The sequence below is a fragment of the Octopus bimaculoides genome, chromosome 3 (genome assembly GCF_001194135.2).
Source record: "Octopus bimaculoides isolate UCB-OBI-ISO-001 chromosome 3, ASM119413v2, whole genome shotgun sequence".
NCBI lineage: Eukaryota > Metazoa > Mollusca > Cephalopoda > Octopoda > Octopodidae > Octopus > Octopus bimaculoides.
Window position 1 is genome coordinate 23,189,676 of NC_068983.1, and position 20,290 is coordinate 23,209,965.

At 37.2% G+C, this 20,290-nt stretch overlaps 1 protein-coding gene and 1 long non-coding RNA gene across 2 annotated transcripts in view; one reads left to right on the forward strand and one right to left on the reverse strand.

Moving 5' to 3' along the window:
• LOC106877835 (DNA polymerase subunit gamma-1-like) overlaps positions 1–15,766 on the reverse strand; it is a 43,046-nt gene extending 27,280 nt beyond the window's left edge. Inside the window, 5 exon segments of the mRNA XM_052966087.1 lie at positions 2–114; positions 1,044–1,202; positions 3,663–3,858; positions 9,912–10,480; positions 15,668–15,766. Coding sequence (XP_052822047.1) covers positions 2–114; positions 1,044–1,202; positions 3,663–3,858; positions 9,912–10,477 — 1,034 coding nt within the window. The 5' untranslated portion in view covers positions 10,478–10,480; positions 15,668–15,766.
• Positions 15,767–15,772: 6 nt separating this feature from the next.
• Positions 15,773–16,888, forward strand: LOC128247269 (uncharacterized). The gene is made up of 2 exons (XR_008263623.1): positions 15,773–16,013; positions 16,615–16,888. It is a non-coding gene; the product is annotated as an uncharacterized LOC128247269 (long non-coding RNA).
• The last annotated feature ends 3,402 nt before the right edge of the window (positions 16,889–20,290 follow it).

The window sequence follows — 20,290 nt, forward strand, 5'->3', positions numbered from 1 at the left end:
AGTTCCATTGATAAAGACATCTCGCTTTGATTTTTCTAAAGGTTCTCCATTGCAATGGAACTGATAAACATCATTCAGGTTGTTCATTGTTCCAACATCCATCCAATTTACATTCTATGAAAAAAAAAAAAGAAAAAAAAAAAACTTCATCATCTTCACCATTTTAACATCCACATTTCCATGCGTGCATGAGTCAAATGGAATTCATTGAGGCAGATTTTTCTACAGCTAGATGCCCTTCCTGTTGCCCACTCTCGTTTGTTTCTAAGAAAGGTAATATGATTAGATATGTTTTTACAGAAGATTGGAAACAAAGAACAGAGCTTGTATGATAGTGACACAGCTTTACAATTGTTACATATTGTCAAGACAAGAAGGCACAAATGCATACACACACACACACACCATCATCATCATTTTAACATCCCCACTTCAATGCTTGCATGGGTTGGGGAGAGTTTATTGAGGCAAATTGTCTATGGCCAGATGCCTTTCCTGTTACCAACCTTCACCTATTTTCCAAGGTAATATTTCCTACAGCCATACATGTCCTCACAGAATATTGGAAATGCATGACACCAATTTACAATTATTACACTTTGTCAAAACAAGAAGGTACAAACACATACACATGCACACACGTATACACACACAAATGCAGATTTCTCTTGCCAGATCCACTCACAAAGCTACTATGGTTTCAGGGTATCCTCTTCCACAGCAGATTAGATCACAGAGATAACAGAATTTGTCAATTACTGCAAAGGGCCTATTTGAACACTTAAAAGTATTTACCATATTTCCTGGTATACAAATGAAATTTTTGGGACCTAAATTTATAGCCAAAAAAAAGGTAAATTGACTTATACAGAATGATTTTTGTGGACCAAAAATTCAATGTGAAATGCAGCAGGATTAGGAAAGATAGTGATGATGTTTGAATATCTCCACTCCATGTTTACACTATATACTGCATTAACTTGTATGCTGAACAATGTGGTATATATTTATATATATATATATAGTTCAAAATATTAACTCACAATTTCTTCATTTCTATATTTTTTGCTTTCTAAATGTTCTCGGACTTTACTTGGAGATGTCGCTTTCTTAGAAGCTTGATACAGAGATCTTTGGAAAGCAGTAAATCCTACTGAAGCAATGTGAAGTGACATGGTATCCAAGAAACGAAGTTTTGTGTCCTGTCAATAAGAAAATTCACTAATATCATGTCCATGTACATAATTCACATTATACAATAATAATAAAAAGAACATTTTCAAAATTGTAACAAAAAAAAAAAACGAAAACAATTTTTGCTAATGAAAATATATGCTAATGCAACACAATAGCCTTTTTTTTTTTTTTACCATTTTACAAACACCAGAGGCTTCTAAAACAATTTGCCAAAGTTCATCCCATATTAATAATTTATCCCACAAACCATTTTTATAACCTTAAAGGATAGAACCACAGAATGTTCAACTAAATTATAATTACTAATATAGCAACAAAAATAAAAACAGAAAAGAAACAATAAACTCCCATAGTGTGCAGTATAATTTTAGAAAAACAGTCAGTTAGTATATTAGATACAAAAAAAGGTACAACTACAGAATTATATTCTTTTACTTTTTTTAGTCACTGGACTGCAGCCATGCTGGGGCACTACCTTGAATGACTTTAATTGAACAAATCAACCCCAGTTCTTATTTAAACCGTTAACATTTAAACCGGTTATATCTGGCCCAAATGTTCTACTTGTTTCCTGTTAAAACTGACCAGATTCAACTTCTCACATTTGCCTTACAATATCAGTCTACAAAATAAGTAATCATATCGTTGAAATCTCAAAGTTATGAGATAGTGCATGATTAATTCAAAACAATGTGAATAAATAAACATTACATTTGATACAGTAACCTACATGTTAAAGTACTTATTCTGTTGGTCTTTTTTGCCAAGCTGCTAAGTTACAGGAATGTAAACAAACCAACACTGGAGACAAATACAAAGCAATATCTGTATACCAATAGTTTCTGGGTTATTTCCCTTCATCAGCACAATAACTGCTTGGGTAGAGATGGCAACACTAGACTCTTGTTCAAGATATTACTTTACAAAATGATACACAGTCACTGAACTCGTAAATAGAAAAATGACTATTTCTAAATCTCTGAATGAGAAACATTCAGTAACAGTATTCTAGAGTAAAGATTATTTGCCAACATAATGTGGCAGTCCTGATTAGGACAAATGTTACTGTTATTTAGCCCCAGGAAACATCATCCCCAGCTAGCTCCCGATGCATTATCTGTGTCCTTATATTTTCGAACAAGGGAGCTTAGTGTCCCCACTCAGCTCAAAACAATATCTGGGAAATAACCCAGAAACCATTGGTACACAGATATTGCTTTGAGCTGAGTGGAGACACTAAGTTCCCTTGTTCGGAAATATAAGGATGCAGATAGTGTGTCGATAACCAGCTGGAGACGATGTTTCTTGAGGTTAAATAACAGTAACATTTGTCCTAATCAGGACTGCTACATTATGTTGGCAAATAGTCTTTACTCTAGAATACTGTTACTGAATGTCCCTCATTCAGAGATTTAGAAATAATAATTTTTCTATTTATGAGATCAGTGACTGTGTATCACTTTGCAAAGTATATATTTTGAACAAGAGTCTAGTGTCACCATCTCTAGCCAAGCAGAGACGATGGGCTTCTTCAATTTCTATCTACCAAATCTATTCACATGGTCAGCTAGGGGCTGTGGTAGAAGACACTTGCCAAAGATGCCATGCAGCAGTTGGACTGACCCCAAGACCATGAAGGTGCAGGCATGGCTGTGTGGTTGCTTCCCAACCACACAGCCTACTAAAAGACAGAAAGAAAGAACCCAAGACCCATTTGTTACCTTTAGATTGGAGAACCGGTCCAAAGCTTGCAACAGGATAGACTCCATTAAAGGCATCCAAGAACAATTAGTAGTGTTAACTAGGGTGATTCATCAAATCTATAAGTCTCTCACCCTACAAATACTCTCTAGCTGTTAGGCGTCCACACAGTTTCTGTTTATTATCTGTCAAACTTCACTCGCAAAATGTATATCAGTGTGAAGCTATTCTTTTACTTGTTTCAGTCATTTGACTGCAGCCATGCTGGAGCAACACCTTAAAGGGTTTTTTAGTTGAAGAAATTGACCCCAGGATTTATTCTTTTTTAAGCTTAGTACTTACTCTATCCATCTGCTTTGCTGAACTGCTAAGTTACAGTATAGAAACACCCCAACATTGGTTGTCAAGCAATGATGGGGGAACAAACACACACACATTTATATATATATGATAGGCTTTTTTCAGTTTCTGCCTATCAAATCTACTCACAAGGCTTTGGTCGGCCCGAGGCTATAGTAGAAGACACATGCTCAAGGTGCCAAGCAGTGCAACAGAACCCAGAACCATGTGGTTGGAAAGCAAGTTTCTTACCACACAGCCACAAAATCACCCATGTTGCAGCATAGTGTCCCATATAGCTATGGAACAAAGTTCTTAACTACATGGCCATACTTGTGCCAAAACAATATGCAAAATTATATCTACTGAAAAATAAAAGTGAACAAAAATAAATGTTGAAACTCAAGATTCTTTTTCTCTTTTACCTTGATATAATATTGCTCTTTGACAAAAGAACGGTCAAAGCCAACATTGTGACCAACTATAATTCTTTTCTTCAGCATATTTTGTTTCATACTTTTCTGTGAACTTTTTGACTCCAAAGGAATTAAGTCTTCCATCTGTGGTTGGGGACTCCATTTAAATTTATCTTCAATTAAATAACCACTGCACCAAGAATACCTGTAAAAATATATCAAGTAATGAGTGCGTGTTTTGAAGATATCATATTGACTTGTAGATGATCAGGAAAGATGTGTAAACAATTGAATCAAGATCTATTTTACTGGCATCTATTTTATTGATCTCACCAAAGAATGAAGTTCTAAACTGACCTTAGCAGGATTCAAACTCAGAATACAGAAATCCAACATCTAGTCCCCTATCATGTCATCTCTTTTCAAGGTTTCATCATCATCATTATCATCCTCGTTTAACGTCTGCTTTCCATGCTAGCATGGGTTGGACGATTTGACTGAAGACTGGTGAACCAGATGGCTACACCAGGCTCCAATCTGATTTGGCAGTTTCTACAGCTGGATGCCCTTCCTAACACCAACCACTCCGAGAGTGTAGTGGGTGCTTTTTACGTGCCACCGGCACAAAGGCCAGTCAGGCAGTACTGACAACGGCCACGCTCAAAATGGTGTATTTTATGTGCCACCCGCACAAGAGCCAGTCCAGGGGCACTGGCAACGATCTCGCTCGAAAGTCCTTACACATGCCGCGGGCACAAGTGCCAGAAAGGTGACGCTGGGCACAGGTGCCATCACAATTTCGCTAAAACAGTTGCAGGAATGGTTATCACTTTGAAGTAAATTGAAATGATTGTCTCTACTAATGAAGAATTTTCACATTGTAGCATTTATCTTCTATCTTTTACTTGTTTCAGTCACTAAACTGCAGCTATGGTGGGGCACTGCCTTGAAGAATTTTTAGTCAAACAAATCGACACCCTGTGTTTATTTATTTTTTAAACCTGGTACTTAATTTATTGGCATATTCTGCTGACCTGCTAAGTTATGGGGATGTAAATGAACCAACACAGGCTGTTAAGCAGTGGTGACACACACACACACAGACATATAAATATATGACTGGCTTTCCTCAGCTTCCATCCACTAAATCCACTCACAAGGTCGGCCCAAAGCTACAGTTGAAGACAACTGCCCAAAGTGCCAAGCAGTGGGACTGAACTCAGAACCATGTGGTTGGGAAGCAAACGTCTTACCACACAGCCACACCTACATAAAAAAATCTGTTTTTATCCCAAGACCAAACTAGAGCTATAAGAATATTTGGCAGGGAATTAACAGCTATTATTTATATGATGGGATTCTTTCAGTTTCCATCTATCAAATCTACCCACAAGGTTTTGGTCAACCTGGAGTTACTGTAGAACACACTTGCCCAAAGTGCTCTGCAGCAGGATTGAACCTGAAACCATTGGTCAGGAAGCAAATTTCTTAAACCACACAACCATTTTACATGGAAGTAAATGGACTACTCAAGAATTTGAAAGTGAATTAGTTTGTGAAAGAAAGAATTATGAATCTCATCATCATTGTCATTTAGTATAGCTGGATGCCCTTCCTAATGCCAACCACTCCAAAAGTGTAATGGGTGCTTTTTACATGCCAGTTACATGACACTGGCATTAGCTGGCTTAATGAGTCTTCTCAACCATGGTGTATTGCCAACAGTCTCAATCACTTGTCATCACCTCCATGAGGCCCAACGTTCAAAGGGTGCCTTTTACATGCCACCGGCACAGGTGCTAGTTATGTGACCAGGAATCAGCTAGGACTACAATTTCACTTGGCTTGACAGGTCTTCTCAAGCTCAGCATAACACCAAAGGTCTCGATCACTTGCCATTGCCTCGTTGAGGCTCAGCATTCAAAGATCATGCTTCTCCACCTCATCTTATGTCTTCCTGGGTCTTCCTCTCACACGGCTTCCTTTCACAGTTAGAGATCAGCACTTCTTTACACAGCTGTCCTCATCCATCATTGTGTACAATATGATATGAATGGTGAGAAAGACCGAAGAAATTTAGCAAAATAAAATTAACAAATGTAACAAGGAAGTGAAATTTATGACACAACGTTTGTGACATCTGAATCCTTTCTAATGGCTTTAGTGACATAAATAAAGTAAAACAGCTGCAGCCAGTAATTAACAGTAGATTATAGTGTCATCTCAGAGGTGTAACCTTTACTTTATAGTGACTACATATAACTGGACAATATTGAAACAGTAGAGGTATTATCGTTATTATTATTATATTTATGCTGAACAGCGGCTGTTGCATGTGAGATGGATCCACTTTCAACCAAGTCCATAGTGATGATTGCACCACTTTGCTTTCTAATTTGCTTTCCATTCTTTCTAGGTTGATAGAACAAGTACCAGTCAAACACTGGGGTCAATGTAATCAGTCTTTGTGCCTCTAGTAGAAAGGATTACTATTAAGGCCATGAATTGACAGAATCATTAGCACACCAGATAGAATGTTCAGGGCATTTTGCTCATCTTTATGCTCCATGTTCAAATTCTGCCAGGGTCCACTTTGCCATTCATCCTTTCGGGATTGATAAAATAAGTACCAGTTGAGTACTGGGGTCAATGCAATCAACTTCCTTTTAAAATTATACTAAACTTAAAATCATTACTAATCTATGTTATTTCCCAATTCCATAAGAGATGTTGTACAACTCTAAACTGGCCAATCAGCTTCACCGTTGGTCCCTATGAAGCAGTTCCACTAAATATAATAGTGCAGCTGACAAGTTCCAAATACATTTTATAAATTAACAATGAGCTAGTAGAATACTCAGTGCTTAGTACTGGATCTAGTCTTATTCAACATAGACATTCATCAACTCAACTCAACCTAGCTTGGTAGCCTTCATTTCAATGTCTATCATCATCATCATCGTTTAATGTCCGCTTTCCATGATAGCATGGGTTGGACGATTTGACTGAGGACTAGCAAGCCAAAAGGCTGCACCAGGCTCCAATCTGATCTGGCAGAGTTTCTACAGCTGGATGCCCTTCCTAACACCAACCACTCCGAGAGTGTAGTGGGTGCTTTTATGTGCACCGGTACGAGGGCCAGTCACACGGTACTGGCAACGGCTACGCTCAAAAAGGTGTTTTTTTCGTGCCACCTGCATTCGAGCCAGTCCAGCGGCACTGGCAACAACCTCGCTCGAATGATTTTCTAACGTGCCACCAGCAGAAGTGCTAGAAGGCAACTCTGGTAATGATCACACTCAAATGGTGCTATTTATGGGCCACTAGCTCGGAAGCCAGACAGCTGCTCTGGCAATGGACACGCTTGGACAGTGCTGTTAGTGCTCCACTGGCGCAGGTGCCAGTCATCGAGTATGGTTCAATTACGATTTCACTTTAGATTACTATTAAATTCACAGTGCATTCCACATTTTTTTTCCAGTATATTAAACTTAGAACAGCTCTATCAGCCAATAACAACAAAAATATAAATGAATAATCAAAACCAAAAAACCCCAAAAGGTAGAAATAATTCTTCTACCTAATTACCACCTAATAATCATTGATGAAACCAGCTATCATGATGTTAGGGACATGATTATTATCATCATCATTTTAATAAACTTTTGCAAGCTCACATGGGTCCAATGGAATTTGTTCAAGCAGATTTTCTATAGACAGATGCTCTTCCTGTCGTCAGCCCTCACCTGTTTCCAAATAAGCTAATGTTTCCCCTGACCAAACATGCTTTCACAGAAGATTGGAAACAAAAGCACACTGCTGGCCTGATGGTGACATTCACAACTATCATGCAATGTATCTAAAGGAGACAATAACATACACGTACAATGAGTTTCTTTCAGTTTCCGTCAACCAAATCCACTCACAAGGCTTTAGCTGACACAGAGCCATTGCAGAAATATTGGTCCAATACAGTTTTTTTTCTATGACCCACACCCACAAAAAAGGCTTCATTAATTTTTCCCATCAAAACAAAATATCATATTTGAAGAAGGAAAGTCAATTTTCTCATAACTAATTCACGTTGATGGCACCTGTGCCCAGTGTCGCCTACCTGGCACTTGTGCCGGTGGCACGTGTAAAGACATTCGAGCGAGATCGTTGCCACTGGTTCCTGTGCAGGTGGCATGTAAAAAACACCATTTTGAGCATGGCTGTTGCCAGTACCACCTGACTGGCCTTCATGCCGGTGGCATGTAAAAGCACCCACTACACTCTCGGAGTGGTTGGCGTTAGGAAGGGCATCCAGCTGTAGAAACATTGCCAGATTGGATTGGAGCCTGGTGTAGCCATCTGGTTCGCCAGTCCTCAGTCAAATCGTCCAACCCATGCTAGCATGGAAAGCGAAACGATGATGATGATGATGATAAACTTAAATTCTATACAGCATTGTGAACAAACAAAGCAAACACGAAAATTGCAGCAAAGCCACATGATAGTGGTGTCAGATGTGACAAGCAGACCGTCATATAACTTGTTTTATTCTTCTCTTCCATTTATTTTGACATGCACATTGCATTTTTACTCTTCTCTTCCATTTTACAAATTCAGTGTGCACAGATGCATTGTGTGTTCATACTTCGCTTTCTGGTTCCTACTCAAAACTTTACATATCACAACCATATCATGAACCTGTGTTTGTGAGGAGTGCTTCATGGTCCAATGGTGGCAAAAAAACCCCAAAAAAACTTTTGACTCATCATTTTAATATCCACTTTTCTGTGCTTGCATGGGTCAGACAGAGTGAGTTTATTGAGGCATATTTTCTACAGCTGGGTGCCCTTCCTGTCATTAACCCTTACCCATTTCCAAGCAAGGTAATATTTCCCCTGTAGCTAGACAGGAAAAAAACAAGTTTTTGCAGAATAGTGTAAATGAATGACATTCATTCACAACAATCATGCTATGTCAAGATAATGAGACACAAACATACCCATACACCCCATCTCAAATACTCCCCCCCCCACTCACTCACACTTAGTAGTATGGGTATTTTCCTTTCCTTTTCCTCTCTATCTTGCAAGTCACTTGGCAACCTCACTAATGTGAGTGGAATACTGTAAAGAGGTTGGTATTAGGAAGAACATCCAGCCATAGAAACCATGCCAAAGCTGACACTGGAGCTTGGCATTGCCTAGTAACTCACTGGATCTTGTCAAACTGCCTATTATGGAAAAACAGACATTAAATGGTAATGATGATGATTATGTATGTATGTATGTATACATATGACAGGCTTCTTTCAGTTTCCATCACCCAAATACACTCACAGGGCTTTGGTTGACTTGTGGCTATAATAGAAAACATTTGTCAAAGATGCCAAATGTAATGAGGACACAGTTCTTGATCATACTCTGTTACAAATTAAATCTTTATATGTAGATTGATAAAATTCTTGGTATGCTTAGTATAAGGAGGTCAGTTTTAAGAGTGAATGGAGGTGCTAAACTAGGAAATGGATTAAGTTCCTCAACCCAAAAATAAGTGCAGACCAGCCGGTGGCCTTTAGCAGTTTCTGTTTACCTAATTTCATTCAGAAAGCTTGGATTGATCTGAAACTAGGACAGAAAACATTTCCCCATGGTGCTGCAAAATGAGATTGAATACTGAACTACTAGACTGCAAGCAGAGTTTATAACCATTTGAGCATGCATATACCTATCTGTATTGTGTCTTGGAACCACACATAGTCTGACAAACATACCAGTGGGTTTGTTATAGGTTTCTTCATTGTTAATTTAGAAAAAGTGGAGGCACAATGGCCCAGTGGTTAGGGTAGCAGACTCGCGGTCATAGGATCGCTGTTTCGATTCCCAGACTGGGCGTTGTGAGTGTTTATTGAGCGAAAACACCTAAAGCTCCACGAGGCTCCGGCAGGGGATGGTGGCGAACCCTGCTGTACTCTTCCACCACAACTTTCTCTCACTCTTACTTCCTCTTTCTGTTGTGCCTGTAATTCAAAGGGTGAGCCTTGTCGCTCTGTGTCACGCTGAATATCTCCGAGAACTACGTTAAGGGTACACATGTCTGTGGAGTGCTCAGCCACTTGCACGTTAATTTCACGAGCAGGCTGTTCCGTTGATTGGATCAACTGGAACCCTCGACGTCGTAAGCGACGGAGTGCCAACAACAACAATTTAGAAGAAAGAACATTAGTATAAATAAAAATTAAGTAAAAAAAAAAAAATCTATACAAACCAATATTTGGTGCCTGCTGCTGTTGCAAGAGTTGGGAAGCCGCCATCATTCATCAAACACTCAATATCAAATACTAAAGCTTCTTCGTCAGGATAATCAATACTTGTAGCTGTACCGGTTGCGTCATATCTTGTCCAACCTTTATGAAAGCACCACTCATTTGGTTGTGGAGGTAAAGTAGTATTTTTTAGTCGATTAAGGAATTCAACATAATCCGATATTTGTCTCTGAGCAATGTTACGGAAGTGTTCATCAATATCACTTCCTTGTAATTTTGGAAGCTTGAAGCTAACATCTGGTATTACAGTTGGCGTACCATGCAGTAGGTTGTGTCTTCTGAGGTGTTCAAGAGAGAGATTAACTTTTTCCTGATCAACTGGTGTCCTTTCAGGAAATATTTGCTGGTGAAGATTTTCTGATAACATCTGGATTCTAATTGCACTCATGCAGGGCTGAGTACTTTCAGAACTTCGTCGAGCAATGGTCTTGTGTAAATACCTTCTTTGGCACCATCTTAGGCCACTGGTATATAATACCCTCCATTGACTCATTATTTTCCTTTTCATCAACTAAAACAGACAATACCTTCTTTTAATAAGACATAAGGTTAATTTTGTATGATGGTGAGGGAGGGGTTAAAAGGTATTGTTGATTAAATTAGTCTGTTACAGTTTACTATAAATATACGCAGCTGGTATTTATTGTGTTGCTACGAAGAGTTTCATGTTATTACATGTTTTGTTATGCAACAAAGGCTATTATTAATTGAAGGCTTTGGAAATTTTGAAAATAAGTCAAGATTCTGATTTTAGGACATGAAGCACTAAGTAGATATACAAGAAGTACCAGTTACATACGGTACAATGGAAATTATATATTTTCTTCCATTTGAGATGCAAAGAATATACATAAATATATGTGTGCGTGTATATATACATATATGTGTGTATGATTTTTTACAAGAATACACATGAACTTTAACAAGAAAAAGGTCGACAGTGACTTCAAAGTTTCAGTTAGCTTGTCTTCATCAGGTTATCTGAAGGCAAGCAAGCAATTACTTCAAAGTCACTGCAACCAAAACATAAATATATGTTTATATTTAAAGCTGTAAAAACAGCAGACAATGATTGGATTTTTACTACACTCTGAGTGGTTGGCATTAGGAAGGGCATCCAGCTGTAGAAACTCTGCTAAATTTAGATTGGAGCCTGGTGTTGCCATCCGGTTTCACCAGTCCTCAGTCAAGTCGTCCAACCCATGCTAGCATGGAAAGCGGACGTTAAACGATGATGATGATGATCCAATCTTTGTCTGTTGTTACTTACAGCTTTACTTATCAATGCTTCCAAAGTTTATATATATATATATGTGTGTGTGTGTGTGTGTGTATATTTGATTAATGAGGGAGACAGAAGATGGAAGATACAAGAAAGTTTATTGATCACTACAATTGTTTTGACCCATCTAGCATTGATCCCTCACATGATATCATGTTTAAGAGTATTCGATGCAGATGTGTTTCCTCAGGTGATTACAAGCTGTATTTTATTAAAATAACATCTGTTCTACAAGATTTCTTCTTGGTATTTGTATATAAAAGCAGCAAATTAAGAGATCATCATCATCGTTTAATGTCCGCTTTCCATGCTAGAATGGGTTGGACGATTTGACTGAGGACTGGTGAACCAGATGGCTATACCAGGCTCCAGTCTGATTTGGCAGAGTTTCTACAGCTGGATGCCCTTCCTAACACCAACTACTCCAAGAGTGTAGTGAATACAGCTTCATTATCCTAGAAGATCAATAACAAACATCAGATGCAAAAAGAAACAAATACACAATACAGCGCAAAAAGTATGAGATATAACCATTAGTAGATGTGGATGTAGATGTTTAGTATCTGACCCATGCTAGAGGGGCTGAAACATTTGTAGTAATCAATAAACTTTCTTGTATCTTCCTTCATCACTGATTCCACACCTCCATACTTTAAATGACTAAACATGAACTGCTTTTGGATCTTACATACCAATGTACAGGAAACTTTTTTTACCACTTCTATACACCATTTTCCTCGGATAATGGAACTCCAACTACAATATCTTTATATATCTTATTTCTACTTTCATTCTCTTATTTCCCCTCTATATTCCCTATCTCCTCCTTTTCCATAATAATTCAAACTCAGATATTTTCTCACACTGTCTCTGATGAAGGAATATCCATAATATTCCAGAAACAGCTGTAAGACTATTTCATTATAAATGTCCTGAAAGCTCCTCACAGCCTTGGCTTTGTTATCTCATTCTGCATAATATATATATATATATATGCATGCTAATAGAAGACCCACATTAAACTCCTCACTCGTATCATTATCAAACCAAAAATTTTAACTACAGTCTGTCCACAGCACTTACTTAGTGTTACCAGACACTCTTTGGATCTTCTAGACACCAATACCTCTCATATATATATACATATATATGCTTCCCCAACCATCGCTTGACAACCAGTGTTGGTGTTTTTACATCCCCATAACTTAGCAGTACTAGGCTTACAAAGAATAAGTCCTGGGATTGATTTGTTCAACTAAAGGCAGTGCTCCAGCATGGCTGCAGTCAGCTGACTGAAACAAATATATATATATATATATATATATATTGATGTCCTAAGAATTTAATCAATATTTGAGAGAAGGTGAAAATTCTTTCTTAGATTATTGGCTCTCAAGGCACATCACATAAAGCTACAAAGAATAGCATGTAAATATTGGGTTGAAGAATCCTTTTGAATAGATAAGTTAAAAGCTGCCTGTGGGACTCAAACCCACATTTCCTGTAGACAGGTGTTCAATCAATAGACCAAAGCAACCCTTCGAATTTCTTCATTATAGAGTCCCAAGGGCAGCCTTTGACTTCTATATAAAAGGGTTTTGCAACCCAATATTAACATGCTATTATTTATAGTTTTATGTGATGTGCCTTGAGAACCAATGTCTCCAAAAAAATGGAAAAAGCACTGGATACTGCGATCTTAGATACATTATTTTTTATATGAAAAGCGCGATGGTTACAGTTGGAACAACAGCAACAAAAGAAAAGTTTGGTAAATTTTCAGAGTAACACCCGCACTAAGAAAAAAAAAAAAAAAACTCGCATTATTTGTGTGGAATCAAGTACCCTGACCTCCTAATATGCTGCAAATCCCTTATTTTGGTTCGGAAGGGGGAGACCCCCTCCAGGAATCATTGGAAATTTTTCTTTTTTCGTTGAATGAATTCCTATGACATCCTAATATGCTACAAAACCCTTTTTGGGGTCCGAAAAACGGAGTGGAGCGAGGTGGAAGCCTCGGAAATTTCACCCACCCCCACTCCATTGATCTTTTCACCTGCACGATTTTCACTAAGGAAAAAAATTTCCAATGAATCTGGGGTGGATTTCCCTAACCCTGAAAAAATCAATGGGGTGGGGTGGGTGAAATTTCCGAGGCTTCCACCTCACCCCATGCCGTTTTTCAGACCCCCCCCAAAAAAGTTTTGTAGCATATTAGGATGTCACAGGAATTCATTCAACGAAAACAAGATTTCCTATGAATTCGGGAAGAGTGGGGCGCTCCCCTTCGCCCCACTCCTCTTTTTCCAAACCAAAATAAGGGATTTGCAGCATATTAGGAAATCAAGGTACTTGATTTCACACAAAAGTTTTACATTAGCTTATTGTATGTTGTTTTTCTTATTTATTAATGCTTTCGGCTTCGTTTGATCTTCGAAATATTTAGTAAAGTAACCAAATTATTTCAATGAAATTACCTATTTAATAAAAACGTGCTATAATAAAATATTAAACAATAAACCAAACGAGTTCCACTCCCGTGTTTACATGAACTTGAATGTGTCCGTCCATATATTTTCAAAAATATATTCTTGAAATGAATTAAACTACGATGTATTTCATGTTATTTAGCCTAATGATTCCTATCACTTTGATAAAATAATAGAACAGCTGTTACTATTTTAAGGAACTAAAACAGGCTTCGTTTTGAAGTTTAGAAGCAACTGATATACAATATACAGTACCTTCGGAGTTTCGCATAACTACCAGTGAAATTTCGAAGTCACTAACGGTGAAACTATTAATAACATTTGAAGCTACACTTGTGAATCCCTTTTTCAGTTAACGCTCAGGTTTTTCTTTTTAATTTTTGCATTTTTAAAAGTTAATACATTTGAGTAAACAGGTGCAAAAAAGTAACACTCGAATATCAAAGGCAGAGTAAAATACTTTATAGTAACTGAAAAAAACTTCACAAACTGTTACTCAATTATTATACATTATTGTATTATTCTGAATTCTCACGACTGATTACGTGAAACTCAGTAACAATTTGCGAAGTTTTGTCAATGTATATCCGAATAAGAAGCACATTTTTATGCAGGGCTGGGACGTATGCGGCCCGCTTAATACTTTCTTGAAATTCGTTCCCTGAGGAATTTCAACCATGTTTCGTGGTCTGCTACCACAACAGCTCCTTTATAGGATCCAGTTAGCTCAAGACATCATCAGGAGGAACCACGTCCGGTTTCGGCCCCTACTCCTCTACCGTTTTGACGTGGCGGGGCCCCTCCTTTCGGAGGTGTCTTCAGCTCTGGTGTTGGGTGTATGTCTTCTTTCTTCTATTCCCTGGCCTCTTCAATGCAGCATCAACGAAACATTGGCTATCAAGACAGATACTACCGTTTTTGCAACGATAATGTTTTACGTTGAATCAGCGATCATTCATTCATTATTGTAATAATATCATGCGAAAGCAAAATGCTTACAATTCTGTCAGCAGTGATTATTTGACTTTCTGTGATTAAAGTGACCAGGCCTGCTCATAACTATAGAGCATTGAAAAGCAATAAAGTTAAAGCCTGGTCGTAGAGTAACCAATGGTTTCGCATCCACGAAGGCCGCAGCTTTGTGGACAGCTCATCAGACTCTATACCTTTCGCGTTACTGCTTTTTCAAAATATTGCACTTTTAATTAGTCTGATGAGCTGTCCACAAAGCTGCAGCTTTCGTGGATACGAAACCATTGGTCACTCTATGATCAGACTTTAACATCTTGCAACACAAATTCATGAACATTATATATAAATATATATATTATATATATAATCTCAAAACTAAATAGAAACCGGATTGTGTCTGCACAGACGAACAATAACAAAGGATGTCTTTACTTCTGAGAAGAGTGTATTGTCTGTGTGTGTGATGTATGTAGATAATACGAAAGGAGATGGATATTTAATTCAGTTAAGCATAACAACAGTAGGATGCTTTGGTTGTCAGTAATTAAAAGTGAAATGTTTTGATAAAGCAGTAACGCGAAACTTATCGTAAACAACTGTTGCAAAAAAAAAAAGGGAAAGGAAAAAAAAAAAACAGTTCTTCTACTGTTGTGTTGTATTTATATAATTGCAATTTTTACAAGTCATTCATAGCATAGTTAATATATCTACATATTTAAAACACACGTGTTACCGGCGTAACTTGTAAGCAACGCTGTCGGTATATCTTGTGTTATTCCTTTTAATACTTCAGACACTTCATTATGAATGACATTCAAAACAGCGGGAAAATATTGCAGCGAATTCAAAGTATAGTCCTATAGAATTAAAGCAACAGAAATTTATTACTTATTATTAATAGGAATTGTGAGCAACAAAATGTTACGTAAAATATAATTTTTTTTTTTAAACTTACGATGAAGTTGATAGGCAGGATAGTCGATGTTCACAACTTATATACAAGGTGAGTGTATGTGTGTGCATACACATGGTAAATACCGATTAAATGGGCGGACCAATCAGAGGGATTCTGGGCAACTGTTCGGACTGCTAGAAATAGCAGCCAAATCTCCCTCAAATTGCTACGATAGTTTTAAATAAAGCGGATTCATTGATCAATATAGTGCATACTTATAAATGAATAAATAAATAAAAGGGGTTGTGCACGTTTGGAATGCTTTTGATCATGAATCTCGATCAGGATTAACCAATGGCAACAACTGATATTTATGATGGAAGAAAAGAACGGAGAAATCAAGAAGGTGAATTTTGATGCTAAAGTTTGTTATAGACTGACGAATTTAACAGGCCATTAACGTTTTTTTAAAAATCCTTTGTTTAATTTTTTCGTAAATCATTAACAGTAAGGATAATTGATAAAAACTACTGCATTCGAATTGTTGCTGTTGTTTAGCCTAAGTCATGAGCAGAACCATGGTTAACTGCGTTCCAAGAACTACAGCATGTCTTTCCTTCTGTTTATTAAATTTATTTATTCATTCATTCATTAAGATAGTACAATGTGGCTTAAATTAATTTGATTACTATTTCGTATTTTTCATGGTATTTTGCTTAAGGGAGGCAGAAGAGGTAAAAAAAAACTCGAGATAGAAAAATTACCGAAACTCTGTTAGAAATATTGGTACCAGGTACGAAGAAATAATCTATTATATGAAACCTGGAACTGTAGAACAGAGTATATAAATAACTAATTGTAACATTTACACCTTGCCCTGAAAACATTAAAGCAAAAAAAAAAAAAAGTCATAGATTTGATTTACCAAGAATTTACTGCACTATCAGAAGAATACGATGTTTTTTGACTTCGTTTCATTCTTTTTTTTTTTTTTTTTTCATCGGTAGGCATAAGACCTTTGAAGGTGACGAAGTCGCAGAATCGTTTGCACGTTGGACAAAATGTTTAGGGTAATTTCTTCTGGCTCTTTACATTCTGAATTCAGAATCCTGCTGAGGTGAATCTTGCTTTCATCTGTTTGGGGTCAATAAAATAAAGTACCAATCATGTTCTACTGGGGTTGATGCAGGGCCAGATTAAGACCAATAGGGGCTTAAGCACTTAAAAGATTTTGGTATCCCCCCACATATATGTAATTCAAAGAATAAACCATAAAATAAATTTTTAGTTTTTAAATGAAGCAAAACTAACAGTAAGTCGGAAAGCATCACTTTGCACTATTTATACTTTAAAAATGTTCTCCTATTTTTTAAATTGCTAATTTTTTCATCAGATCCTCACTGTGACACCATGAACACTTCAAAATTATATAAACCATTTTGAATATTATTTTAGCAAGCTTAAAGTGATTTCTTTTGTGCTGTAAACCATTTACCCTTTCTGTTGTGCTCCACTTCCCTTGATACCGTAAGCATGTGCTTAATTTGTTTAATGGTTAATCCAGCACTTGGTTAATGTAATCAACTTGCTGGGTTTGAACCTGGCAATAGATCAGTATCCTGTTCAGGGGTAATGTTGTGATCTCAGTTACTTATACAAGGGAGTGCTGAAAAGTTCCTGGCTTTGAGTAAAAGAAAATACTGGAGGATCAGTTAATTATGATTTAATTGAGTATATTCCTCTCTCAGATTCACATACCTATTGCAGTGGTCCTTCAGTTTTTCTAAGCCCTGTAAAAGAACTCAGAAGATTGAGCTTCCAACCAGGCCTTTCGCAATATCCTTAAAGCCAGGAACCATGGAAACCCGGTAACTGACCTTAGGGTTCAAGATAAAAAAAAAAAGAAATGATCTTTGAGATAGAAGAGGGGAAATGGTTTTAATGACTTCAGTATATTACTGATATCTGATCAAAAGAATGAAAATAAATTTGGCCCTAGTAAGATTTGGTATCAAATTAAATACACTGAAAGCAGTGTTTACCAGATATTTGCCATTCACATCTTTCTTGGCTCTACAGTAGTCAGAGAAATTGGACACATCACCAATAAAGAAAATGGATTTTATAAGCTATGTTGCTGAGGTTTGGAGGGGGAAATTCAATGCAATAAGTGTCATTTTACCCCTTAAACTGAAAAGTAGGAGTACATTGTTCCCAACATATCTCTCATTTTCATCACTTCACATACAGGAGATGATAGTAAATGTCAAAATAATAACAAAGTACAATGCTCCCAGTGGAATGCTATCACTCAATGCCCTCTTAAAAATCACAATACCACTTTTTAGGGTGAATGGTTTTTCCCCTCTGAACTTCCATGGGTTTCTTCTGTTTTATTCACAACACCAACAAACTGAATGTGGAACTTCCTCTGATGAGAACCCAATATGGTTTGAAAACCATTTAAAGCTGTTTGCTATTTTCCCAGTCTACAGAGAAATAGTTGAATTTTCTCTTGTTTAACCCTTTCGTTACTGTATTTATTTTGAGATGCTCTGTGTTTCTTTCAGTTACTTTAAATATAACAAAGAATTTAGTAAAATAAATTAGTTATCATTCAGCTAGTGTTAGGAACATAAATTGTGACTAAGGTTTGGTGGAAGATTTTCATTCCAAACTTATGAAAACAAGACATTTGTATGCAGAGCTAAGGCTGGTTTCAGCCGTGTTGGTAACGAAAGGGTTAAATATCTTGCACAACATCTCACAAACCCTCTCCACCTACTGATATGATCCAGAGACAAGCTGGAGCAAAATATGCAATGCCAATACAAGCTACAGGTTCAGGAATATAGGATGGCCATAATCTCAAACAAGCAAAAGATCCCCAAAATGTTCAATGCCATTCTCCCCCCCCCCATATATATATATATATAAAGAGAGAGAGAGTGGGCGAGATGACAAGCTTCTGAACACTTTCTGTCTGCCAAATTACACTCACTGGGCAGCCTAAGGTGTTAGTAGAAGACACTTGCCCAAGGTATCATGCAGAGACACTTCCTCAGCAATGAGTAAATGACTAAGTCTCTATGCAATCAGTTACTACCAGTACTAGCAGTCTAATCTCAAATGCAATCCCCTCTCACCTAGAAAAAACAAAAAAGAGCAATTTTACAACACAACGGTAAACTTGAGAGAAGCTGCAATGGCCATGATTGACATAATACTTAATTCTTTGTTAGCCCTGACAGATTAGCATATCAGATAATGTACAAAGGACATAGGCATGTCATAACCAGAATGCTATAAAGCAATAACTAGCTTTTTACTCTTTTACTTGTTTCAGTCATTTGACTGCGGCCATGCTGGAGCATCACCTTTAGTTGAGCAAATCGGCCCTAGGACTTATTCTTTGTTAGCCTAGTACTTATTCTATTGGTCTCTTTTGCCAAACCGCTAAGTTACGGGGGACGTAAACACACCAGCATCAGTTGTCAAGTGATGGGGGCACAAACACAGACACACACATATACATATATATGACGGGCTTCTTTCAGTTTCCGTCTACCAAATCCATTCATAAGGCTTTGGTCGGCCCGCCATGTGGTAGGTAAGCAAGCTACTTACCACACAGCCACTCCTGCGCAAAAAAAAAAATGTTAATACACCATTATCAAGAATGTAGAGCATTGAAAAACACTGACTAAAAGGTCAACTTTTCCATAGGATTTAGAGCATTTGTCAGCATTGAGAACTAAACCAGTACTTCTATCAAGATAGCCTGGTGAGGAAGGTTTCTAGAAACTCAGTATGGGAATAAAAAAAATCCCTTTCAAAGGAATAGCATTAGTGCATGGAGGCAGAGAAATGGCAAATGAGTGTAATATAAAACCACTTTCCAAGGGATGAACCCCTTATTCTTGTCACTCAAAATCCAGTATGTATAATACTTTGGAATCGTCATATTGCAGGATTTCTCAAAATTAGTTCTAGGGAACCCTAGGATTCTGAAGAAAAACTTGAGGATCCCAAGAGATAAGGTGTCTTCAAATATAATTTAATAAAAAAAGATTTCATGAAACAAATGCTATTCACTATTTTTAAAATAATAAGTTGTCTCTGTTATATGAATAAATGCTCCCTCTAAAATAACTTTTGTTTCATTTAATATCTTAGGAAAATTAAAGTATCCATAAAATATAGCTATAAGGTCTTTGAATTTTGGAAAATTGTATTAGACTGTGTGGTTTGCTTCCCAACCACATCGTTTTGGGTTCAGTCTCACTGTATAGCACCTTGGGAAAGTGTCTTCTACTATAGCCTCAGGCCGACCAAAATGGATTTCGTAGACAGAAACTTAAAGAAGCCTATCATATATTTATATATATGTATGTATGTACATATGTATATATCTATGTGTGTGTGTGTCTCTTTGTGTTTGTGTCTGTACCCCCATTACTGCTTGACAGCCAGTGTTGGTGTGTTTCCATCCCAATTACTAAGCAGTTCAGCAAAAGAGACTGATAGAATAAGTACTAGGTTTTAAAAAAATAAGTTCTGGGATTGATTTGTTCAACTAAAATCCTTCAAGAATTAAAGAATAAAGTGTTCTGAGTCAAAATAAGTACAGAAATCATTGGAGTGAAACCAATCATTGCATTACTTCATATGGTTTGGTTGATT